This window comes from Marmota monax, unplaced genomic scaffold (assembly GCF_021218885.2).
Source record: "Marmota monax isolate L192 unplaced genomic scaffold, Marmota_monax_Labrador192_F-V1.1 WCK01_AAM20220418_F8-fsc00077, whole genome shotgun sequence".
Taxonomy (NCBI): domain Eukaryota; kingdom Metazoa; phylum Chordata; class Mammalia; order Rodentia; family Sciuridae; genus Marmota; species Marmota monax.
Genome location: NW_026694610.1, coordinates 1,644,095 through 1,672,019, shown reverse-complemented (window position 1 = coordinate 1,672,019; position 27,925 = coordinate 1,644,095). Strand labels below are relative to the sequence as shown.

General features: G+C 34.5%; 1 protein-coding gene across 2 annotated transcripts in view; it reads left to right on the top strand.

The window, feature by feature from the left end:
• Wdr70 (WD repeat domain 70) overlaps window positions 1-27,925 on the top strand; it is a 307,105-nt gene that overhangs the window by 7,022 nt on the left and 272,158 nt on the right. The window contains exons 4-5 of one of the 2 annotated variants that reach the window (XM_046422290.2): window positions 4,858-4,978; window positions 9,585-9,783. In XM_046422290.2, the coding sequence (XP_046278246.1) occupies window positions 4,858-4,978; window positions 9,585-9,783 (320 nt within the window). Of the gene's footprint in view, window positions 1-4,857; window positions 4,979-9,584; window positions 9,796-27,925 lie in introns of both variants that reach the window. The other variant, XM_058572058.1, reaches the window with a different exon arrangement.

Sequence of the window (27,925 nt, the reverse complement as noted above, 5' to 3'; positions counted from 1 at the left end):
GCTGGATGGGTTGTCAAACATCTAATCCTTAAATTCTCTGTTAGGTGGATATGATAAGATCTATCTTGGGGGTTCTTGAAGGGATTAGTATGTTGGGCATATTATCTTGTAAATAGTCAAGTATATTTCTATTTTTAAATCCTATAATTTTTCTTCATAAAACATGTATGTACTCTACCTAAGAGAAATTTCAGGGAATCATTAGATTTTTACATTTCTGAAAAATTGTCTCAAGACTGTTCTTAATATTTATTAACAAGTTAAATGTATTAAACTCTCTTGATTTAGTATTATGTTCTTGGACTTGGACTGCTGTTTCTATCCCTGATTTTAACACCTGAATCTACATTGATGTCTGTTTGAAAGATCTGCTTAGCTGTAGTATGTAAATGGAAAATGTAATTTGGGATAATTTATTGGAATATGTTAGTAATCTTTTGTCTGGGAAGTTATTCATTGGAAGACATTATTTTTGTGTTTGCCCAATTTGGCAATTAAATTACATCCAGACAATTGGATTGACATACAATTTGACTTTAAAATTGGCAAAGTTAAATATAGGCATTATTAATTTCATGGTTAGTATTGGGGTCTTTACCTGGGCATTGGTTCACACATGGGGCAGTAAGACCTTAACACTCTTAATAGTAAGTGTAATTGTCTTTGTATGTGGATGTGAACTGTTTTGGTTCTAAATGCCCTAGTAGAAAGAATGAATTACTATAAAATCTTAATAAAATATGTGTTAAGAAATGTATGGAAGTTATACAAATTGTTTTAACATGTCCTGTATGTTCCTGAAAGGTATAAGACATGAAAGACATAGACCCCCTTAAAAAATCATGAGGAAATAAATGGGGAAGAAACATTTTCTTTTATTCAGGTATTTAATTTGGGTGTGATTATGCTTTGGGTGAATTATGAATTTTTTTCTGTTACTTGATGGAAGAAACTATTTTAAGGTAGGATTTGAATCTAATGTCAGTGGATGACTTAATGAACCTGAAAAGAGATAATTGTTGCAGAAATTTCAGAAATTAGACAAGCTTTAGGAAGAATTTTATTTTCCCCTGAAACATTTTTTCTCTCCAGCCAGCTAAATTCTTCCTCATCTTATGAATCTATGTTATGTTTTACTTTTCCTTGGAATTGTTTTAATATCTCTTGGGTATCATAGTTGTTCCTCACCTGTATTTTTATAAAACTATAAATTATAAATTTATTTGCATATTGTTAATGTCTAAAGCTACAACTTTGTTCTTTGTTTTCATATGTACTGTGCCTAACAGCTTTATCTGTAGTAGTTACATCCCTAATTTTTTAAAAATTTCTTTTAGTTGTTGATGGAAACTTTATTTTTTTCATTTTATTTATATGTGCTATTGAGAATTGAACCCAGTGCCTCACACATGCACACATGTGAGGCAAGTGCTCTACCACTCAGCCACAACCCCAGCCCCACATACCTAAATATTTTTTTTTCATTTATTTTTTGAAGTTGTAGATGAACATAATACCTTTATTTTATATATATAAAATATATAAATATATATGTGTGTGTATATATATATATACACACATATATATGTGTGTGTGTGTGTATATATATATACACACATATATATGTGTGTGTGTGTGTATATATATATACACACACACTTGTAGATGGGCATAATATCTTTATTTTTATGTGGTGCTGAGGATCGAACCTAGTGCCTCACGTGTGCTAGGCAAGCAGTCTGTCTACTGAGCTATAGCCCCAGCCCATTTTCCCTAAATATTTAGTGGAGAAATGTAGTTAATGTAATTGAAACAGTCTCATCTAGTTTCTTATTCGTTAGTATTTTGCCATTAAACAGATTTTAAATTAAATTTTTATGAAATTGGTAGGCCAGTGAGTTTTTTTGTTTTTTTTTAAAGAGAGAGTGAGAGAGAGAGAATTTTTTAATGTTTATTTTTTAGTTTTCAGCAGACACAACATCTTTGTTTGTATGTGGTGCTGAGGATGGGACCCGGGCCGCACGCATGCCAGGTGAGGGCACTACCGCTTGAGCCACATCCCCAGCCCCAAGTGAGTTGTTAAATAACAAAAGTGGGGTTGTGGTTGTGGCTCAGTGGCAAAACAGAATGCTTGCCTAGCATGTGTGAGGCACTGGGTTCAATCCTCAGTACCACACATAAATAAGTATATAAAAACTAAAGGTACATCAACAACTCAAAAAAAAAAAAAAAAAAAAAAAAAAGAAGCCAAATGAATCATTTCAGCAAGGTTTAAGTACTGTGGGTAAAGAGAATATCACAATTAGAAAACATTTGTTTTAACTTATATTTCTAGTAATCTTATTTCCTTTACATTTTATCTTAACTTATTTCTTCCTACTAAGTAGTTACTATAGTGAAATTTTCAGGTGCTGAATTACATTTATTGGAATCTGCAGTTTCTGTGAATCTGTCTAGATGGGACAGTTGTTTTGGATAGTTTGCTGTTAACTTAAAGTTGTATACATATGGGATGCTTTTATTTTTTTTAATCTTTTGTTTAAGTTGTAGTTTGACACAATACTTTTATTTTTATGTTGTGTTGAGGATTGAACCCAGTGCCTTGCACATGCTAGGTGAGTGAGTGTTTTACTGCTGAGCCACAATCCCAGCCATGCCCCCCCCCCTCCTTTTTTTTTTTAAGACAAATTGTTACCCAAAAGTAGTAGCTATAGGGAGGGGCCCAGCTTTGCCTGAAGCATAATGATGCCTCCCATCTGGAGAAAATTATTTTCTTAGCGAGGAAAAGATAATGAGGCTAATAATTTAGCAAATAAAATTTCTGCATCGTTATCTTCCTTATTAAGGACAGAATTGGCCCCAAGCTTATCCTATGGGATAAGCTGAGAGTACGAATGTCCCCTCAACGTGTAAGTCTTGGAGGGATGACTGAAAGCAGAAAGAGAGTAGGAGCCAAACTGGCTCAATCTAAATTCTAGATACTATGCTTCTATTTTATTTTTTTAAATTCAGCTTCATCCATAGAAGAATACAGAATTATTGACTCTTTTTACCCATCTCAGTTCAGTGGGTAGCAGAGAAAATCAACATGAGCTGGAATTATAGTTTGCCTTGCCTCTTCCCAGAGAGATTTTATCCTCCAGATTCTACTTGAAAGACTAGTTCCTTGTTGATACTTGCTGGTTATCTCTTTGTTTCTCTTCTTTCACATTCCAGCAACAAGACACTAAAGAATACAACATTGCAGTTAATAAATGTCCTTTGCTACTGCTTAACTGGATGTACAATATTGTATTTTGTTATTAAACAAAGGAAAAAATGTTAAAGATTATCTCAGGTTATTAAGAGTAGCAACTTAGAATCAAACTATATAATTCTTTTTCTTTTCAGTACTGGGGATTGAATCCAGGAACACTCTACCACTAAGCTACATCCCAGCCCTTTTTTTTTGTTCTAACTTGAAATAGGATTCTGTTAAATTGCTGAGGATGACCTTCAACTCGTGATCCTCTTGCCCAAGCCTCTTGAGTACCTGAGATTAGAAGTGTGTGCCATATAATTCTTTTCCTACCTAAGTGCCCTCTCCAGTTGCAAAGTGAGATTACCAGAAGAAAAAAACTAAATTTTGTGAATAATTTTTTTTTCCTTTTTAAAATAAACAACTCTAGAAATCTAATAAAGGGGAAAATTTTCTAGAATTTTGGTAGGTAGTCTTGACTAAAAATCCAGTGTAGGAAATTCAGAAATGAAAAAAGCACAGTTTCTGGTTTAAAATGTAACAAGTAAATTACCTAAAATCTCACCTTTGGAGTCTTTTTTACATATCACCTTCTTTATCATTTTATATTGTGCCTTCATGGTTCATAGACTATTCACATGCTAATTTGCATTGCAACTCTGTTAATATTTTCTACATTTCTACATTTTCCATCTGTTTTTATAGGTTGCATTTTATGTTGTCGTGCAGTAATTTTGTTCAGTTTTTTCCTATTGATCGTTTAGTTAGTAACTTTTCTTTTTAACTTTATTGTGGTAAAATAGAAGATAAAATTGATCATCATAACCATTTTTAAGTTTTTAGTTTTGTGCAACTATCACCACCATTCATCTCTGTTGGTTCTATTCATCACATAAAACTAAAACTATTAAATAATAACTTCTCGTTCCTCCTCCCCCCAAGTCCTTTGTCTCTGGTTTTAGCTACTCTGTATCACCTCATGCATCATATAGTATTTGTAATGGTAACATACAGTATTTATCTTTCTTTGATTTGTTTCACTCAGCATTGCATCCTTGAATTTCCTTTTCATGGCTTGAATAATATTCCATTGTATGGATATACCACATTTTGCTTATCCTTTCTTCTGTAGATGGACACTTTGGTTCCTTCCACATTTTAGCTGTTGTGAATAATGGTGCTATGAACGTGGATGTACAAACACCTTTGTATAATTATGCTTTCAATTTTTCTTTTTTTTTTTTTAAAGAGAGAGAGAGAGAGAGAGAGAGAGAGAGAGAGAGAGAGAATTTTTTTTTAATATTTATTTTTTTTAGTTATCGGTGGACACAACATCTTTGTTTGTATGTGGTGCTGAGGATCGAACCCGGGCCGCACGCATGCCAGGCGAGTGCGCAACCGCTTGAGCCACATCCCCAGCCCCTCAATTTTTCTGAATATATTTTTTTCTAGAAGTAAATTGCTGGATCACGTGGTAATTCTGTTTAATTTTTTAAGGAACTATCACTGTTCTTCATCGTGGCTGTGCCATGGCTAATTTACTATTGTTGGTAATACTCTAAATCACATTTTAAGTTTTGAAGTCTAACTGTTGGAATTTCTTAAAATAATCTTTTCAGAAGCAAGAGAAAAAGAAGAAGAAATGAACAGAGAGAAAGAATTAAGAAGACAAAATGAAGATATTGAACCCACACCATCAGGCTCAAATATGGCCAGAGATTGCTCAAAATCATTATCCAGGTGCCTGATTCTCTCAGAAGGCTTCTCTTAAACTATTATTTTTCTAAGTGTTCTTAAGACAATTTAGACAAAGACCCTGATATTAAAAGCTTATATAGGAGGCTGAGTCAGGTGGATTGTGAGTTCAAAGCCATCCTCAGCAAAAGCGATGCGTTAAGCAACTCAGTGTGACTTGTCTCTAAATAAAATACAAAATAGGGCTGGGGATATGGCTCAGAAGTCGAGTACCCCTGAGTTCAATCCTTGGTACTGCCCCCTCCCCCCCCCCACTCAAAGAAAAAGCATATTATATAAGAGGCAATTATCTGTTCCTAGGCCATGAAAAAGTCCTATGTCCTATTGAAATCAGTGGGATTTTATTTATTTATTTATTTGGTACTTGAAATTGAACCCAGAGACACTTTGCCACTGAGCTACATCCCTAGCTCTTTATATTTTTTATTTTGAGACAGGGTCTCACTAAGTTTCTTAGGGCCTTACTAAGTTGCTGAGGCTGGCCTTGAACTTGTGATTCTCCTCCCTTATCTTCCAGAGTTGCTGGGATTATAGGCTTTTGTCACTTCATCCAGCTCAATGGGATTTTTAAAAAGTATTCCATATGATATGTTTAAATCTGTGCATTTTAAAAATTACTTTAAAGTGAAGGTGAATACTAAACTAATTATTAAGAACTTTAAAGAGTATGAACATAGATACCAAATCTGGGTGGAATAATAAAAAAACCTTAAAGTTTAGATTACTATTATTGTTATTTTTATGGTTGAGAATCAAACCCATGGCCTTGGCATTTTAGGTAAGCCTTTTATCACTGAGCTATATCCCCTGTCCTACATATATTATTAATTGTCAAATTGGTTCCATAAACTTTTCATTGTTTAAATATAATATGCTGGGCAAAATCTACCATGGAATTGATTTACTTCTATTCTTGGATAAAAGTATAAATACAAAAACTCATGCTATATATTGTCATTTTTTTGCTCACCTATTCTTTGGTGTAGATCTTTAGTACCTCAGTCTAGACTCTTGAGCAGAACCTTAAGTCTATATCTTGGCGTTTGCTAGAGTTTGTGTCTATTGGGAAGCAGAATGGGACTAGAAGTCCAAGTCTCCCTTTTAATTTTTTGGTACTGGGGATTGAACCAAGGGACAATTTATCACTGAGGAACATCCCAGCCTTTTTTTGCGGGGTGTGGGGGGGAGGTACTAGAGATTGAACTCATGAGCACTTAACCACTGAGCCATATCCCTAGCCCTATTTCGTACTTTAATATTTAGAGACAGGGTCTCACTGAGTTATTTAGAAAATGTTAGGCATTTGTATTTCCTCTTAAGAAGTTAGTAGGAAAAACAATTTTGTTTATGAATTTAGTTCCTAAATTGAAATTGTACAACCATAGACATTATTTAATGCTTATTTAAAAATCTCCTTAAAAAGTCTTCTGAGAGCCGAGGGAACTCCTGTAATCCAGTGGCTTAGGAGGCTGAGGCAGAAGGATCAAGAGTTCAAAGCCAGCCTCAGCAATGGCAAGGCACTAAGCAACTCAGTGAGACCCTGTCTCTAAAAATAGGGCTGGGGATGTGGCTCAGTGGTTGAGTGCCCCTGAGTTTAATCCTCGGTACCCACCCCCCGCCAAAAGAAAAAAAAAAAGAAAAAGAGTCTTCTGCGAAAGAGGATTTGATGCTTCTCTATTTTCTCATCCAATATATGCTATTTCTCATGCTCTAGTTTATGTTTTGGTATCACATTAAATCAAGGCATATTTTAAAATATGGAATATATTCTGTTTTCTATCAAAGACATTTTTGGAAATAATTTCATGGACTTTGTTTTGTTTGGGTACATTAGAAGCAAAACACCAGAAATGGAGTTAGAAGCTACATAGAACCTAATGCATTTTATCCAGATTTTATGTGGGTATTAAGACTGGATAATTAGCCATGAAACCAGCATAGATAACTTTAGTTCTCAGTTTAATGCTTATTTTTGAATTAGTTAACTTAGCATGGGTACTAAGGATCAGTATTTTAGTTTAGAGCTCTAGAGGCTTTGAATAAATTTGCATTAAGAAGTTCTGTGGCTTCTAAATGCATAGAGCTGGAAGTTGTCCTTTAATCACAAGGAAGATAATTTGATGAGAGTAAATAACTTAATATATATTTGTAGAATCATTCAGTAGTTAATTCATTAAGCATCGTCTGTGGAGTAAACACTGTTTTAGGCACTGGGGCATATAGCAGTGATTCAGGTAAGAACTCTGTTCTAATGGAGCTCATATTGGGGTGGGGTATTTTAGGGAGTGGACAACAGACTATAAACAACTAAATAACCAATCAAATAAGATAATTTAGCATACATGTAATGAAGATTAGAAATGTAAGGTAATTAAGGTAATAGTGCCTTGGGGATGTGTGAAAATTTAGAGAAGTTGTGCTCTGATGCCTGTTTGAGGTGGTGACAGTTGAGGAAGCCTGAATGGTGGCAAAGAAGCCATATAACAAATTATGGAAAGAGTGACCTGGAAAAGAGAACTGCAGTGTAAAGACCCTCATGGTGAATCAAGCTTAAACTGTTCAATTAAGAAAGAAAGCCTGTGGGGCTGGATATGGTGAGCTGGCCAGCTCAAATCTTTAAGGAGGTTTTCTAGCTCTTTGTGTAAGGATAATATGTTTGTGAGAATGTATTCCCTCCTGTGTTGAATCTAGATGAAAATAAAAAGAAAAATCCCATCTTTCCCATCAGTAATTGTTGAGTAACCTTCTATATGTCAAGCATCTCTTAGATGCAAGAAAGAGCAGTGAGCAAAACATAAATTTCTTCTTTCATGGAACTAACATACCTGAGATACTTTATTAGAAGGTTCTGATGCTTTTAATCTAATTAAAACATTTGAAAGATTAAAAAAGATTAATTGATACTATAAGTAGTGCTGAATTCTCATCTCTCTGGAGATGGGATGGAGGTATGGTGGATATTGGTGGCTCTCAAAATGCCTAGAGATGTTTGATTAGAGACCTTAAATGTGGTCATAAGTGTCTCAAAATATTTTAGATTAAAAGAAAATGGCTGGGGTTGGGGATGTGGCTCAAGTGGTAGCGCGGTCGCCTGGCATGCGTGCGGCCCGGGTTCGATCCTCAGCACCACATACAAACAAAGATGTTGTGTCCGCCGAAAACTAAAAAATAAATATTAAAAAAATTCTCTCTCTCTCTCTCTCTCTCTCTTTAAAAAAAAAATGGCTGGATGAACGAGGTGGTGCATATCTGTAATCTCAGCAACTCAGGAAGCTGAAGCAGGTGGATTGCAAATTTGAGACCAGCTTGGGCAATTTAGTGAAACCCTGCCTCACAAAAATAACAGAAGTGGGAAGGGCTTGCCTGGCATGTGAAGCTCTGGGTTCAATTCTCAGTACTGGGGAAAAATGAATAAATGGGAATCTGTATATGCCTTAGTGAAGATGTGTTTTAGAATCCAAGATTGCTAGTTTTAACTTAAAATGTTGGCAGTTTGGCAAACTTGGATTACTACTCAGAAATAATTTGTTGTTTAGGATTTGTATTGGAACATTTTAGGAGTTATATTAACTCTCTTACACGAATGGCTTTATTTGCTCCTGTGGCAGTGATTCAATTCAGATATAGTTAATAGAGTCATTGGTTATCTCAAAGGTTTTTACTCTTATGGTTCTAGTATTTTGTAGTTTTTCTTTGTTGTTCTCTTTATGAGTAACAATGATTTAATGAACCTCTAATGTATAATTGCTGTGACTTGTTATCTTTGACTTATGTTTGGGTAAGATAATTAGGAATTTTTTTTTTTTTTTACTTTCTTAAGATAAAAATAATATTTGAGTTTGTGCTAGTTAGATTTCATTACAGTGACAGAATACCTGACATAAACAACTTAAATGCAGGAAAGATTTATTTTGGCCCTCATGGATTTAGTTCATGGTCAGCTAGCTCCACTGTTTCTGAGCCTATGATGAGACAGAAAATCATGGGGGAGGGAAATGGCAGAGCAAATTGCTCAACTCATATGGCCAGGAAGCAAAGAGAGTGGGGAAGGGGCCAGGGACAAGATGTACTCTTCAAAGGCATGCCCCTGTGAACTACTTCCTCCAACTGGGCCCCACCTTCTGATAGCCCATTCATCTATCAATCCATAAGTGAATTCACCTATTGATGAGATCAGAGACCTCATGATCTATTTACTTCCCCAAAGCTCCCTCTCTGAACGTTACTGCATTGGGGACCTTCAATTCTTCAACATAAGCCTTTGGGTGACATTCTAGATCCAAATTGTAACATTTCTATATTTAATGTTTGAATTACCAAATGAAAAACTCAAGTGTTAAAAGAAGAGGCAGGGGGCTGGGGTTGTGACTCAGTGGTAGAATGCTCACTTAGCATGTGTGAGGCCCTGGGTTTGATCCTCAGCACCACATAAAAAATAAAAAATAAAATAAAGGTATTATGTCCACCGACAATTAAAAATATTCTTTAAAAAAATAAAAAAAGGCAGGATTTTCTGAACAAGACGGTATATTTAGAGGTAGAGTTTTTATAGTAGCAGAGGCAAATCATTTCTTTTTTTCTTCATTTTTAGGGATACCAGTAGCAGTGAAAGTGAAGACACTTCTGATTCTTCTTCTGATGAGTTAATTGGTCCTCCTTTACCTCCTAAAATGGTAGGAGAACCAGTTAATCTTATGGAGGAAGATATCCTTGGGCCTTTACCCCCACCGCTTTATGAAGAAGGAGAAGATGATGATGATGACGAAGGAGAAGATGAAGGAGAAGAAGAAGTAAGTATTCAGGTATAATTTAAGAATTCGTGGGAGTGGCATCTTTATTTTTTTATTTTTTTTGGTACCAGGAATTCAACTCAGGGCCACTTGACTTCTGAGCTAGCATCCTCAGCCGTATTTTGTATTTTATTTAGAGACAGGGTCTCACTGAGTTGCTTAGCACCTTGATGTTGCTGAGGCTGGCTTTGAACTCACCATCCTCCTGTCAGCCTCCCGAGCCTCTGGGATTACAGGCAAGCGCCACTGCACCCTGCAGGGAGCGCCATCTTTAAAATAGTGTAGAGATGAATTTCCTGCTAAACTGTTAATCATGAGTAAGAATAAAGGAACAGAAAACAAAACGAATCTGAAAAATGCTAGAAGAAGGAAACACAGCTAAAAACTAATAAGTGAAGATAATGTGTTAAAAAGAAATTAATATTACATTTTATTAAATCTATACATTCAGTATAAATGATGAAGAAAGCATGGGGGAGATTTAAAAATAAATTGAATCTAAAATTATCATCAATAATGAAGTGGAAGATGGGAGAGTGGGATTAGAATTCCTTCATTTCGACATCCTTGAATTATTTTGGAGGAGAGTAGAGCTATTAGTTAACTTTATACTAGTTTAAGTTCAATGTATAAGTTACAGTTTTAAGAATAATTCCCCAAAGAGTGGAAATAGAATACATAATCTCCAAAATAGTGAAAGGAAACTTGATAAAAATACATATTTGACACTTGGAGTAGATGAGTTTTCAAATATCTCCTTTCTCTGTGACAAATGATTTTTAGTAGTAATTAAGAAATGAAATGAATAGTAATGATAAGAAATAGCTTTTGTCAATCTGTTAGGAATTTTGTCAAAATTGGTATTTGAGTATTCATGTTCATGGACTCATTATACCAAATTTGTCAATTTATGTACACAGTTGACCAAATAAAGCTTTTTTTTTTTTTTTTAATTTTTTTTTTTTTGTTTTAGGTGGACACATATCTTTATTTATTTTTACGTGGTGCTGAGGATACAACCCAGTGCCTCGCGCATGCCAGGCCAGCGCGTTACCACTTGAGCCACATCCCCAGCCCCCAAATAAAGCTTTAAATTTAAATTTTGTAATCTTTATCACATAAAACAATGTGTGTGTGTGTGTGTGTGTATACACACATGTGTGTGAGCCTTTATAAAATTAGGAAAAGTTGATAATTTCATTAAAAATCTTGTTTTAATAATCAATTCTATTAATTGCAATTAAAAAAAAAATTTAGTTTGTTTTAATTAGTTATATATGATAGTAGAATGCATTTGTGCATTACTGTGCCCCAGGTTTTACTCTTGACTGGAATACTATAATAGTCATTTAGGGAATAAACAGTAGTAAAATATAGATACAGGGAGGCAACATAGAGTAGTGATTAAGAGAGTAGGTTCTGTAGCCAAATGGGGCTCTTTTACCTCAAAACAGTAATTTTGGGCAAATTACTTAGCCTCTCCGTGTCTGTCTGTCTGTCTTTTATTTTTTTTTTTTGTCTGTCTTTTATAAAATAAGACTATCAGCTCAAATTGTGTGGACCTATTGAATGAGTGAGTGTATATATACAGAATCTTTAGTATGGTGTATGATATTTAAAGTGCTCAATTAATGTTTGCTACTATTATTAAGGTCATCTATTTTAACAGCAAAACAGGGAATTGAAAAAAACAGTTTATAATAAAAGCATTTAAAAATGAAACTAAAAGGGAAGTTTCATACTATGTTAAATAAGTTATTTATGCTTCCTTATAGCAGTCAGGTTTATAATAATTAAGGAGCAATAGATATATTCTCTTTAAAATTAGGAATTAAATAGAGATGACAGCTGTCACATTACTAATATTATAGACATTTAAATTTTTAAAAAATATTTATTTTTTTTTAGTTTTAGGTGGACACAATATCTTTATTTTATTTTTACGTGGTGTTGCAGATCGAACCCAGTGCCCTGCGCATGCCAGACGAGCATGCTACCGCTTGAGCCACATCCCCAGACCAGACATTTAAATTTTTGTATTTATTTTTATGTGGTATTGAGGATTGAACCCAGGGCCTCGCACATAGTAGTCAAGCACTCTACCACTGAGCCCCCAAATTTTTTTTAATTTTAATTTTTGGTACCAGGGATTGAATCCAGGGACATTTAACCACTGAGCCACATCCCCAGCTCTTTTTTAAAAATTTGAGACAGGGTCTCGCTAAGTTGCTGAGGCTGGGTTTGAACTTGTGATCCTCCTGCCTCAGCCTCCCAGACTGTTGGGATTACTGGTATGTGCCACCATGCCTGGCTTATTAGAAGCATTTGTGCTAATTAAAGGCAACTGAAATGATCAGGACTAATTAGAAATGAGAATATTATTGGAGTTGATTTGGCTGTACCTTAAAATGAATTAATCAGAGAAGTTATAATAGATTAACAGTGTGTATTTTAAGGGTTAAAAATGAAAGGGATAATGTTTCACAAAAGAACAACAACAAAAAACTAGGGAAGTTAAGAAAAGATGTGTCTGAATATTAAGAATATGAAGCTTTCCAATAATAAAAGAATTTGAATAAGAAGCATTAAATAATCAGTGAATCATAAAAGAATTTGAATAAGAAGCATTAAATAATCAGTGAATATTTCTTAGTTTTCTTTTTCTTTCATCCTACAGAAATTAATTAATTAACCCATCCTGTTTATTTCCTTGCCTAAACCTGGCTATTAAGTTAGCGTGTTGCTGTTTACATCCAGACTGTTAATGATACTTTATCTCCTGTATTTGGTAGCCTGTGAGGTTGAGCCTTGAGCTGTCGGTAACCGAAAATTCAAAATAGCTGTGGTTTAACCAAGATAAAAATGTTTTTTCTTTCTCAGTGAATTAGTCATTAAATAGACCAGACTGATTTGCAGGTTCAGAATATTCCAGACTTAGGTTGCCTCTTTTTTTTTTCTCCCCCATGACAATCCTCAATTCATGAGCTTCAAGATGGATGCTCAAGAGATTGCCATTATTTGTACAGTTCTGTTAGTAGAAAGACAGAAAGGATAAAGTAAAGAAGGCTAATAGTTTTGAACTTTACATTTTTCTTTCATTTAAGAAGTATAATATTTATTTTGGAAGTCAGAAATTCAGCTAAAATTTAATGCTTCCAATACCAAAGGATGGATTATAGAGGGCAACTAGCCACTATGCACTGAATGTATATTTATATTCAGTGTTTGGTACTTTCAGTTATAGCAATAGTAAATTATGTATTTACTTTGGTTTTTATGTCTTTAGCCATTGTGAATAGTCCTTTGATACTGTATGGCATACACACACACACACACACACATATTTATTTATTCATTATGCATATTTTATTTTACTACATACATTGTGAACATTAGCTCCTTTCTCCAAAGGAACAGAACATGAAACTTATGGATACTGATACAGTTTTCAAACTCTTAGGATTTGTTTACTGTATTAACATGCATGGATTTTATTTTAATTATTTTGTGTCTGGCTGATTCTCTTGTTTGCTTATTTTACTGTTTTTCTTCAGAAATGAATTGTAGTCTTTATGGTTCATTTAATTAACCTATTAAGGTTCAGCTTTTCAATTTCAGTTTCTGTGAATATTTCAACAAAACCAACCAAGGTGAATTAAAATAGATTAGGAATCATAATATATTATGGGTACATATCCTTTCATATATATGTACTTTTTCAAATATATATGTATTTTTCAGATGTTTTAATCAATTACCTATTGCTTTTCTCAAAAAGTAGACCTCTGGGGCTGGGGATGTGGCTCAAGCGGTAGCGTGCTCGCCTGGCATGCGTGCGGCCCGGGTTCGATCCTCAGCACCACATACAAACAAAGATGTTGTGTCCGCCGAGAACTAAAAAATAAATATTAAAAATTCTCTCTCTCTCCCTCTCTCTCTCTCTCTCTCTCTCTCCCACTCTTTCTTAAAAAAAAAAAAAAAAAAAAAAAAAAAAAAAAAGTAGACCTCTAAAAACAGTAATTATTTCAAAGTTTTCACAAGTGGTGTATTTGTTGCTCAATTTAAGTTTTTATAGGTATTTCACATCTGGGATGATAGGACAAAATGGGTTAAGGAAAGATTTATGAAACTTGTTTCAGCAAAGATCTAGGCAAGCTTGACTATATATCTGTCACTTTCACTTATATACAGAATCATGGGGAATGCCCATCAGGTAAAGGAAGATAGAAAAACTGTCTTTTTTTCTTAACTTTACAAAAGAATTTTCAGTAAAAGATCTTAATAGAAAGTACATTTTGAATGTTTCACTGTTTAGGGAATGTTCCTTGTTAAGTAAGCAAGTTATAGCTCTAAACAAAATAAGCTATTTGCCTTTAGTTGAATTTATGGTTATCATTTTTAATAGCAGGTTTTACCCACTCTTCTTTATTATTTATACAACTAACATATGATAAGTAATTTCTTAGCACTGGGTTCATTAGTAATTCAGAATATTTTTTCAATGACATGTCTTATCTTTCATCAGCATGGAGTGATGCATAGAAGATCTGATTGATAAATGTATCAGACCTCACCAATCCTGTTTGCCCATTAATTCTCTCTGGTAAAGGGAGTTGTTAATTTTGATGACACTGATCAAAACTTCAATGTTTGTTTCCCATTCCTCCATTTTTCCTTCCCTGTGCATTCAGTGCTTTCAATATGAGAATTCATTGAAGTTCTGACCAGCCTTTAGGGACATTTCAAAAGTGATTTCCTCTAAGCAACTTTTCCAGATGTCAGCTGCATGTGCTGCCTCCCAGGCTTGGTTTCTGTCTTCTTTAGCAAACTTAAATTATTTTCCTTGTTAAATCGTCATTTTTTCCTTGTCTTAATTCTTCTGCCTCCCTTTTGCAATCATATGGCATGATCTCAAGTACAGAGACTAGAAGATAAAAGATAGTCATTTTTAAAAACCCCTATAGCATCTATATAGTTTGTATAGAAGTAATATTTGTAAAATGAAATCAAACATTTTTTGGTTTTTATAATTGAAATGTTCATTTTATGACATTTTAGTTTTTTTCCTTTATGACACGTTGATCCTTAGTTTTAACATGGAAAATGAAAGTAGAGATAGAAGAACAAGCAAATATGAGTGAAGAAATGAAGGTGAACATCTGTTTCCTAAAGAACCATTATATATGCTTTGTCCTGACCTTATAATTTATTTACATAATAGTTTAATAATTGTGAGGGCTGCCCTGAGGTAGAATGTGATTGATTAAATTGTATAAATAATAGTTTAAGAATGTAAGAATGCTTAATGATTTTTAACTTGATAATTTAAGCTCAATCCATTTACCAGCAAACGCCATAATGTCATTCTTCTTTAAGGGCTGAGTAATAGTTCATTGTGTATATGTACCACATTTTCTTTATCCATTCATCTGTTGAAGGGCATCTAGGTTGGTTCCATAGTTTAGCTATTGTGAATTGAGCTGCTATAAACATTGATGTAGTATGCTGATTTTTAAGTCCTTTGGGTATAGACCAAAGAGTGGGATACCTGGGTCAAATTGGTTGCACCAGTGTGCAACCACCAGCAGTGTATGAGTGTGCCTTTTCTCTCACATCCTTGCCAAAATTTATTATTGCTTGTATTCTTTTTTTTAAACATTTATTTTTTACTTGTAGGTGGACACAATACCTTTATTTTACTTTTATGTGGTGCCGAGGATCAAACCCAGTGACTCACATATGCTAGGCAAGCACTCTACTACTGAGCCACAACCCCAGCCCTTGCTTGTATTCTTGATAATTGCCATTCTGACTAGACTGAGATGAAATCTAGTTTTGATTTGCGTTCCTCAGATTGTAGAAATATTGGAACATTTTTTTCATATATTTGTTGGTTAGTTGTATTTCTTCTTCTGTGAAGTGCTGTTCAGTCCCTTAGCCCCTTTATTGATTGGGTTATTTGTCTTTTTAGTGTTGAGCTTTTTTAGTTCTTCCTATATCCTGGAAATTAGTGCTCTATCTGAGGTGCATGTGGTAAATTTTTTCTCCCATTCTGTAGGTTCTCTCTTCATATTCTTGATTGTTTCCTTTGCTGAGAAAAAGCTTTTTAGTTTGAATCCATCCCATTTATTGATTCTTGATGTTACTTCTTGTGCTTTAGGAGTCTTGTTAAGGAAATCAGTTCCTAAGCCAACATAGGGAAATTTGGGTCTACTTTTTCTTCTATTAGGCGCAGGGTCTGTGTTCTAGTGCCTAAGTCTTTGATCCACTTGAGCTGAGTTCTGTATAGGGTAAGAGACAGGTTTAATTTCATTTTGCTACATGTAGATTTCTGGTATTCTCAGCACCATTTGTTGAATTGGCTATCTTTTCTCTAATATATGTTTTTGGTGCCTTTGTCTAGTATGAGATAACTGTATTTCTGTGGGTTTGTCTCTGTGTCTTCAATTCTGTACCATTGGTATATGTGTCTGTTTTGGTGCCAGTACCATGCTGTTTTTGTTACTATGGCTCTGTAGTATAGTTTAAGGTTTGGTATTGTGATGCTTCCGCCTTCAGTCTTCTTGCTAAGGATTGCTTTGGCTTTTCTGGGCCTCTTATTTTTCCAAATGAATTTCATGATGGCTTTTTCTCATTCTATGAAGAATGTCATTGGGATTTTAATAGGAATTTCATTAAATCTGCATAATGCTTTTGGTAGGATGGTCATTTTGACAATGTTAATTCTGCCTGTCCAAGAGCATGGCAGATCCTTCCATCTTCTAAGATTTTCTTCAATTTCTTTCTTTAGTGTTATGTGGTTTTCACTGTAAAGGTCATTCATCATTTTTTGTTAGATTGATTCCCAAGCATTTTACTTTTTTGAGGCTATTCAACATGAGTTTTTGATAGCTCCAGAATTTGAAGGAAAATTACCAGAGTACATGTTAGTAGGTATGTTATAAACTGCACTGCTGAAATAGATTACATTTTATTCATATACATTTTACTTTACTTACTGATAAGTAGTTAGGCTTAGTTTGCTTAAATCATGGATTGGAAATATTAATGTATATCACTCATTTTTTACTTCATTTTACTTATACACCATTGTATAAAATTATTCTTTAAAATAAAATTTGAAGCTTTATTATTATTTTTTTGTAATGAGATAAATAAACAAAAATTAAGGTGGGAAGGGTTGGAGAAAGGAGGTGAAAAATAATTTTTTAACCATTCCTATTATTGTACATGAACCAGAAGGTGGGTTTTTTTTTTTTATATATATAATTCTTTTATTTATTTATTTATTTTTAGTTTTCGGCGGACACAACATCTTCATTTGTATGGGGTGCTAAGGATCGAATCCAGGCCCCACGCATGCCAGGCGAGTGTGCTACTGCCACATCCCCAGCCCCCAGAAGGTCTTTTTAAAAAAGTTTTATTGGTTATTGATGGACTTTATTTAATTATTTATTTATTTGCTTATATGTGATGCTGAGAATTGAACATAGTGACCTAGTGTTTCACACATGCTAGGCAAGCGCTCTATCGCTGAACCACAACCCCATTCCCCCCAGAAGATTTTTTTTTTTTTTTTTTTTATAATTTTTTTTAGTTGTAGATGGACACAATATCTTTATTTATTTATTTTTATGTGGTGCTGAGATTCAAACCTAGTGCTTCACAGTGGTAGAATGATCTACCACGGAGCTACAACCCCAGTTCCCCAGAAGTTTTTTTTTTTTTTAATATTTTTTAGTTATAGATGAACATAATACCTTTATTTTATTTATTTATTTTTATGTGATGCTGAGGATTGAACCCAGTGCCTCACACATGCTAGGCAAGTACTCTACCACTGAGCCACAACCCCAGCCCCAGAAGTTTTTTTGTTTTAATATTTTTTTAGTTGTAGGGGATACAATATCTTTATTTATTTATTTTTATTTGGTACTGAGGATCAAACCCAATACCTCACACGTGTGAGGCAAGTGCTCTACCACTGAGCCACAACCCCAGCCCTGAACCAGTTTTTTTTTTTTAAGGTGAAGAAGGTTGTAACTCATGATTAAATGGAGACTTTGGGATTATTGAGGATTTTCCTCATTCTTGCTATTCTGTTTCCCATTACTACAGAAAATTGAAATTTAGATTTTTATGACCGTAACTAAGGGCTGGATGTAACAGTGCGTTTTTAGTTGTGAGCACCTGCTTTTCATGAACTTTATATGACTCCCTGGCTGGCACGTTCTGTGATTGAGAGTCCAAATTTGGGCCACCACTGTGCTTCTCTGTCTTTCTGTTCTGAGAGTTTTCATCCCTTCAGCGTTGGTCATTGCCAACCACCTGTATCAGTCAGTCTCTTTTCCTCATACATAGGGAAAAGTTGAAGAATTAAAAGTGGCTAAAACTTCTCTTCTTTTTCAGAATTTATGTTTTGGTAGTGGATTGAACCCAGGGGTACTTTACCACTGAGCTATATTGCCAGGCCTTTTTTATTTTTTGAGACAGGGACTCACTAAGTTGCTGAGGGTTTTGCTGAGTAGCTGAGGCTGGCTTTGAACTTGTGATCCTCTTGCCTCAGCCTCTTGAATTATTGGGATTACAGATGTGTGTACCACCATGGCCAACATTTATTTTAGTTTTCAGGAATTCATTTGAGAATAAACTGATTCATGAAGAGTTAACAGGAATTGGCATATATTGAGCACTCAAAAATGTAAGGTTTTATCATTTTTATAATCATCATCAATATTTGATTTAATGATCAATTTTGATTTAATTGAAGCTAGGAAGAAAAGTTTTTAAAAAACAGTGTGAGAATGCTTAATGATTTTTAACTTGAAAGGAAAATTAGTATTATTTAAAGCCAAGCAATTTAATTATACCTGCAAAATCCTGTCAGCAGAGGATGCTAGAAGCTCTATTCCAAAATTCAGTGTATGCATTCCTTAGCATTTTCAAACTGCTTTGTGAAGGTGTTCATTCTTTGAAATGGGCACTAGGGGGCAGTAGCAGCATTTTGGCAAAAATCCATTTTTTTTCCGGCCATCACCTGCCTACAGTGTAAGGAAAAAAAGAGAAAATCTTTGATAAATGTTTTCTATAAATTGGAATAAGTGAATTTTAGATTGAGATTAATGCTGGCATAATTAATTTTATATTGTTTTGGTATTTGACAATATTACAACAAATGCTTCTAAAATTTATCTTAAACTTTTTAGGTAACATGATAAGACTTAGCAGCAAGAATTCTAAGGATAGACCTTTCTTTTTTTTTTTTTTCCTAAAGAGAGAGAATTTCAATATTTATTTTTCAGTTTTTGGCGGACACAACGTCTTTGTTTGTATGTGTGCTAAAGATCGAACCCGGGCCGCACGCATGCCAGGCAAGAGCGCTACCGCTTGAGCCACATCCCCAGCCTGGATAGGCCCTTCTTAAGATTTTCATTTGTAAGGTCACATAAGGTTTACTTTTCTGATCACCAGTTTGTCTCAAACTTTTTTAAAAAATAGGTATTACCTGGGTGTGGTGGCACATGCCTGTAATCCCAGTGACTTGGGAGGCTGAGGCAGTAGGATCCCAAGTTTGAGGCCAGCCTCAGCAAGTTAGCAAGTCCCTTCCTTAAAATAAAAAGGGCTGGGGATGTGGCTCAGTAGTTAAGCACCCCTTTAACTTTTTAACTCTGAGAACCAAAAAAAAAAAAAAAAATCAAAAAACGTGTACTAGGCCTTGTTACTTCTCTGTTCTAAACCCTGTAGCTTCTTCCCCATCACTTTGTTGAGAAATCCAATCCATCTGCTTCCACTCCCTGTCTTGTTCACACTGTTCTTCTCTGGTCATACAGTCTTTTCAGTGATTTTTTTTTTTTTTTTTTACTATTTTTGCTCTAACATGGAATCTTTCTATTTAGTGTCCCCTTCCCCCTAGGGCCTTTTGCATGCAGGGCAAGTGCTCTACCACTGAATCTCATCCCTAGCCCCCTCTATTTATTTTCCTGCTTCATGAAATGATACCCAGAGATTCATATGACTCCCTGATTTTATTTGGTTGTTGCTCAAGGGTTACTTCCTCTGAGCACTTTATATAAGTACCTCCCTGCTTATTTCACTGTTTCCCATGTCACTGCTTTATGGTACTTATCTGACACTTTTGTTTATTGGTTTATTGAATTTCTCCTTATAAGAATTGTTCCATGAGGGCAGTCACATTGTCTGTTTTATTGCTGTATCTACAGTGGCTGCACAGGTCCCTGTGACATAGTAGGTGCTCAGGATATATTGGTTGAATGAATTAATTTCTATCCTTTGGTTTTTTCATGGTTGCTCTCTTCTCTGTAAGCACTTCACTGAATCAAAGTGATTTTGAACTAGTCACAGTTCTACTTTAGATACCAGGAGCCCATATTCCATTATCACATTTCTAGGCTGGTCCTGCCACAGTTCCTTTGTCAAAGACTGCAGTCATTTTTTATTTGTTTGTTTGTGTGGTACTGGAGATTGAACTGAGGGCCTTGCATGTACTAGTCAGGTGTTGTCCTCTGAGCTACATTCCTAACCTGGGCTGGGGTCATTTTTAAGATTCCCATTGCCAAATGGGCTTTTGTATCCTCTTAAGGGTGCTTTCTTTCTCTGAGCAGTGGTCTTTCTTTTATTCCACAAACATTTTGTACATCTGCTAGGTGAGTGTACACTACTTATATGGACTATTTTCTTTATTCTAAGTAATTAGCATGCTGTTAGGAAGATGGACTAATTTATACAGATATTAGAAAGTGTACTATAAGTGCAATAAGGAAGACAGACTATTATCTGGCTGAGCTCTCAGTTACAAGTTGTTTTAATATGTAAGTATTCAGCATTATACTCTGGTAAACATTTAAACATCTGACAATATAGTATATATAGTACAGTGAATTGCAAATCTTACTGATACAAAATTTCATTAAGTCCATGGAAATGATGTTTAAAAAGTTCTGCACTTCACGCAGAGTCATTGTCAAATGAGATCTGGTTAGACCAGTTCCTAATTGAGAAAGAGAAAAGTGACAAGAATGATAGATGATTTTAATAGATAGGGTTCAGGGGTTGAGGTTGTGGCTCAGTGGTAGAGTGCTTGCCTAGCACATGTGAAGCACTGGGTTTGATCCTCAGCACCACATAAAAATAATAAAATAAAGGTTTTATGTCCATCTACAAGTAAAAAATATTTTAAAAAGATAGAGTTCTGACTCTTTGAAAGAATTGACAAAAGCCTTGAATATTTTTCAAAACAGCTCTCTAAATAATATCCTGCCAAAGTCTATCCTATAAAGTTCAGGATACTATGTTATAAATTTTAGCTAGAATAATTACTCCACACTTCCCATAAAATTATACCTCATTCATTTTTTTTTTTGGTGAGAGATTAAAAAAATTTTTTTTAGTTGTAGGTGGACACAGTACCTTTATTTTATTTATTTATTTTTATGTGGTGCTGAGAATTGATCCCAGCGCATCATACATGCTAGGCAAGTGCTCTACCACTGAGCTACAATCCCAGCCCCCATTAAGTATTCTTAAGAACTCAAAATCACATAATTATTTTATGTGCTCTTCTAAATTACGTTAATGAATACAGCCACAGAAAACCATATTAGGTTTTTAGTTTAGTAGCTATAAATACAGTATTTGAAAGTAAAATAACTTCCTTAATCTTTCATTCTTTCTGTTTATCTGTGAAAGTGGAATATTAGCAGGTATCAATTGTAAGGTTTTTTTAATGCTTTAATTTTAAAAAATGCTCCTAAAATATTGAGTATTTACCAATATTGATAGAATTTATCCTTTAATAGAAGTGGGTGCTTTCTGTTATCTTAATGATAAAATTTGCCTTGAATAAATTTTATGTTTTTAAAGTGCCAAATTAATAGAACAGCACACATACATATAACAGCAGCACCAACAGAACTGACTTTTCAAATTCATCTAGAGGGGCTAGGGCTGTAGCTTAGAGGCAGAGCGCTTGCCTAGCATGTGTGAGGTACTGAGTTCAATTTTCAGTATCACATATAAATAGACAGCATGCCTTTATTTTATTTTTTATTTATTCTATCTACAGCTACAAAAAATTAAAAAGAATTTATCTATACATCTTGATTCTTATTTGAAAAGACACTTTGTTTATACTATTTGTTGCTGAGGGCTAGAAGTGCAGCTAATTGTGAATTTGAAATGAAACCAAGACCACCAAGTTGAATCACATAGCCTACCAGGCAGCTGTTGGATGGTGAGTTTGCCATTTCACTACTGATCTGGATTAGAATCAGGGAGTCTTTATTTACTTTTGCATCCCACAATGATTGTACACTGTAAAGCCATTAAACATTTTTTTTATTAAGTGAAGAAATTAGTGGCATGGTCTTAGTTTTCACTGTCTTAAAAAGTGATAACAAGTTAGGAGTTCACTGTTAAGTCACAGGTTTCGTTTTATTTATGATAAGGAAATAAGCATAAACTGAAGTCTAGACTCAAATGATAGTACCTACAGTAGATACTTCCTTTATTTACTGATATTTCAGGCACTTAAAATGAATGAAGTTAGTCCTTCCATTACTTCAAGGAAGTGAAAGTAGGGTTAACCCCTTTTGACAGATAAAGAAATTGATAACTCAGAAATGTTAAGTAACTTCCCCATGGCCACCCAGTAGTAAATGGTGGAGCCAGATTTCAAATTTAGGGAATCGGTTCCAGAATCCATGTGCTTCCCATATGCCATACTTCACTACTAGTTGTGTCCTATTCTCCTTTCTGGGTCATCCCTTGACTTTCATATGCTCGCCTTATGCTCCCTTTCATACATTCTTTGATTAGGACTGTTTTATGCATTCCAACATGCTTTTCCTTCTGTTTGGGTGCTAGACAATGCTTAGTACAATTCCATTCATGTGGCAGTCTCTGTAAGCAGTGACCCTTATAGAGTACTGTGTAAGACCTATCTTCTTCATAAAGGAGGGATCTTTTTTTTTTTTCTGATTCTAGCTCTTTTTCCCTGTGAATGTAGATCATTTTTCTTATTTTGAAAATTCAAAAAATAGAATTTAATCCCTCCTCCTTTGGACTACCTCTGCACTTGTTGTCATCCTCTATTTTATATATCAATAAGAGTTTTATTGAGATATTATATATTTCAAAATTCATTATTTTCAAGTATATAGTGGTGTGTAGTGTGTTGACTGTGTGGTATAATCATCATTACTATCCAATTTTGAACACATTTTCATCTCCCCCAAAGAAATCCTATAACTTTTAGCTTTAATTTCCTGTACCCCCATGACCTTGCATGTGGTTGGCAAGCACTCCTGTCTCTGAGCTGCATCTTCAGCTCAGAGGTAAGAACCATAAGGATTGTTGTTGTTTTTTGTTTTTGTGGTGCCGGGAGGATTGAACCGAAGGCATTGTCATGCTAAGCAGTCTCTACCTACCAATCTAATTTCTGTCTCTATGGATTTCCCTATTTTGAACATTTCCTATAACTGTAATCACACATATATATATGTTTTTTTTGTGTGTGCCTTTTTTTCACTTAGCATGTTTTCAGTGTTCATCCATGTAGCATGAATCACTACTTTATTCCCTTTTTTTGCCACAATATTCCATTGTATGGATATACTAACATTTCTCCATTCATCAGATGATGGACATTTACATTGTTTCTACTTGTTGACTATTATAGAAGATGGTGCTATGAGTATTTATGTATAAGTTTTTGTACGCTGTATATTTTCTTTTTGAGGGTTGTGTATCTAGATGTAGAGCTGCTGTGTCATGGTAAATCTGTCTTTAACATTTTGAGGAACTACAAAACTGTTTTCCAAAATGGCCAAATCATTTTACAATCTCACCAATAGTAAATGAGGGTTCAGTTTCTCCACATCCTCACTGTTTATTTTGTTTGTCTTTTTTTTTTTTTATAAATCTTTTTTTTAACATTTATTTTTTAAGTGTAGATGTACGAAACACAATGCCTTTATTTGTACGTGGTGCTGAGGATGGAACCCAGGTCCCGCCCGTGCTAGGCTCTACCGCTGAGCCACAATCCCAGCCTTTGTTTGTCTTTTTTTTTTATAGCCATCTAGTAACTATGAAAAGGTTTATCATTGTGATTTTGATTTACATTTTCCTAATGAAAAATGGTTTTGAACTTCTTTTCATGTGATTGATATTGACCATTGTTCCGTCTTCTTTGGAGGAATATGCTGTTCAGACCTTGTGCCCATGTTTCAGTTGGGTTATTACCTTTTTTATTGTTGAATTTTAAGGTTTTAAGGTTTTTAAAAATATATTGTGGAGGGGCTGGGGCTGTAGCTCAGCAGTAGACCGCTTGCCTTGTAGGTGTGAGGCCCTGAGTTCAATCCTCACATAAAAATAAATAAATAATAAAAATATTGTGTCCATCTACAACAAAAAATTAAATAAATAAATAAATAAATAAATAAATAAATATATATTTTTATTTATTTATTTATTTATTTATTTATTTATTTATTTATGGGTGGGAGTTCTTTATAGGGGTCCCTGAAAGCCAGGTTGATACAAACGAATTCTGTCATAAGCCTTTCCTCTCCATGGCAAGCTCAATGCCTCTTTCTTCTATTGCCACCTGGAATGGTTAATACTATGGATGAGACATAAAGATGGGTAGTAATACAAGTATTAATGAGTTATCAAAATAAGTACCCACAGCAAATGTTAGGAACATTGCTAGGCTCTTTTCAGTGTAGTATAGTGAAGAACTTATCTTCTTTCTAATTATATAAGAAACTTATGCTAGGCATAGTTCCATATACTTGAAATCCCAGCAGCTTGGGAGGCTGAGGCAGGAGGACCACAAGTTTGAAGTCTCACAAAACTACTGAGTTTGGCCTCAAATTTACTATCTTCCTGCTTCAGCTTCCTGAGCTGCTGGGAATTCAGGTGTGTACCATCATGCCCAGCTATTTCTTGATGCATTTTTCAATGTGGTTTGCTAATATTTATTGAGGATTTTTGTATTTTTATGTTCTGCAATTTTCTTTCTTTGACGTGTCTTTGTATAGTTTTGGTATTGGGGTTATACTGGCTTCATAGAATGTATTTGGGAACATTCCTTCCCTTTAAATTTCATGGAATAATTTGAAAGCTAGTGTTAGTTCGTCTTTAAAGTTCTGGTAGAACTCAAGAATCATCTGATCCTGGGCTTTTCTTTGCTGGAAGGCTTTTAATTGCTGTTTCAATTTCATTACTTGGTATTGTTCTATTTAGGTTTTCTGTATCTTCCTTGTTCAATTGGGACAGGTCATGTGCATCTAGAAATTTGTCAATGTTTTCTAGATTTTCCAAAATAGTTTCTAATGACCCTCTGGATTTCAGAAGTATCTGTGATATAAAGGCTTTCTATGACAAACCCCAAACCAACATCATACTGAATGTAGAAAAGTTGAAAGCATTTCCTGTAAAATCAGGACCAAGACAAGGATGTCCACTCTCACCACTTCTATTTAATATAATTCTCAAAGAGAAAAACATTAAAGGGTTACAAATAGGAAAAGAAGAAGTCAAACTATCTGTTTGCTGATGATATATCTTATATCTAGAAGATCAAAAAAAACTCCAACAGAAGACTTCTAGAGTTAATGAATGAATTCAGAAAGTATCAGGATACCGTATCAATGCCCATATATCAATATCAATAGTTTTTCTATACTTGATCACTGATTCTGTTGAGAAAGAGATCAGGAAAATTATCACATTCACAATAACCTCAAAAACCAAACAAACATGTAAAATTGGGAATTAATCTAACCAATGAGGTGAAATGAAAATTGTAGAACACTGAATAAAGAAATCAAAGACCTTAGAAGTTGGAAATACCTCCAATTTTCTTGAATAGGCAGAATTAATATTGTCATAATGACCATACTACTAAAACCAGTATACAGATTCAATACAATCCCCATCAAAATATCAATGATATTCTTCACAGGATTAGAAAAACAATCCTGAAATTCATTTGAAAGAATAAGAGATCCAGAATAGCCAAAGCAATACTGAGCAAGAAGAGTAATGCAGGAGGCAACACATTACCTGATCTGAAATTATACTACAGAGCTATAGTGACAAAACCAGCATGGTATTGGCATCAAGATAGGCATGAAGACAATTGGAACAGAATAGAAAACTCAGACAAAGCTGTGTACTTACAGCCATCTGATATTTGACAAAGTTGCCAAAAATATATGTTGGAGAAAAGATCTTTATTTATTGGAAAAAAGATCCCTAAAGCTCAAGAAATAAAACCGAGAATTAATAAGTGGGATACCATCAAACTTGAAAACTTCTGTATAGCAAAGGAAATGGGAGTGTGAAGAGAGATCCAACAGAATGGGAAAAAAATCTTTGCCAGTTTCTTCTCTGTCAGAGAATTAACATTCAGAATATATAAAGAACTAAAAAAACTTAATACCAGAAACCCACATAAGCAATAAATGAGCAAAAGAACTAAATATATGCAATGTAGCATTGCACCATATGTGCAGTCATATATGTACCTAGGGTAATGATGTTCATCTCATTCCACCATCTTTCTTGCTCCTAGGTCCCCTCCTCTCCTTCCCCTTTGCCCAATCAAAGTTCCTCCATTTTCCCCTTGCCCCCTTCCTATTATGGATCAGCATTCCCTTATCAGAAAGGACATTTGGCCTTTGGTTTTTTGGTATTGGCTTACTTCGATTAGCATGCTATTCTCCCACTCCATTTACCTGCAAATGCCATAATTTTATTCTCTTTTAATGCTGAGTAATATTCCATTGTGTATATATACTATTATCTATTAATAGTATCATGCATTTTTAAAAAGACAATATAACTTCTGATAAATATAAGAATTAATGTATTCTTTGAATTTCTAGGTCTTCACATAAGTACAAAAATTATTTAACAATGTACTGAGAAATTATCAATATCTATTGATAATGATATATATGCATTTATCTATTGAAGGGCATCTAGGTTGCTACCACAGTTTAGCTATTGTGAATTGAGCTGCTATGAAAATTGATTTTGTTTGCATTACTATAATATGCTGATTTTAAGTCCTTTGGTTGTAAACTGAGGAATGGGATAGCTGGATTAAATGGTGGCTTCATTCCAAGTTTTCTAAGGAGTCTCCATACTGCTTTCCAGATTGGTTGCACCAATTTTCAGTCCCACCAGCAATGTAAGAGAGTGCCTTTCCCCCCACATCTTCACCAACACTTATTGTGGTTTGCATTCTTTTTTTAAAAAAAATATTTTTAGTTGTAGATGAACACAATACCTTTAATATATTTATTTATATGTGTATATATATATATATATATATATATATATGTGTGTGTGTGTGTGTGTGTGTGTGTGTGTTATTTAGTTTTAGGTGGACACAATACCTTTATTTTGATTATTTATTTTTATGTGGTGCTGAGCATTGAACTCAGTGCCTCAAACATGCTAGACAAGTGCTCTACCATTGAGCTACAACCCCAGCCCATTTTATTTTTCTTATTTATTTATTTATTTTTTGTGGGGTGGGGGGGTACCAGGGAATGAACTCAGGGGCACTCAACCACGGAGCCACATCCCTAGCCCTATTTTATATTTTATTTAGAGATACTGAGTTGCTTAGCAACTCACTTTAAAAAAAAATATTTATTTTTTAGTTGTTGTTGGAAACAATACCTTTATTTCACTTATTTATTCTTATGTGGTGTTGAGGATCAAACCCAGGGTCTCGCATGTGGGAGGCTGTTACTGCTGAGCCACAACCCCAGCCCCACACCTGACTTTTTACTGAGGCTGGCTTTAAACTTGCGATCCTCCTGCCTCAGCCTCCCAAGCCTCTGGGATTGCAAGTGTGCACTACCATGCCTGACTTGTATTCTTGATAATTGCCATTCTGACTGGAGTAAGATGAAATCTTAGAGTAGTTTTGATTTGCATTTCTCTAATTACTAGAAATGTTGAACATTTTTTCATTTTTTGCTGATTGATTGTATATCATCTTCTGAGAAGTGTCTGTTCAGTTCCTTAGCCCATTTATTGATTGGGTTGTTTGTTTTCTTGGTGTTAAAGTTTTTTATATATCCTGGAGATTAGTGCTCTATCT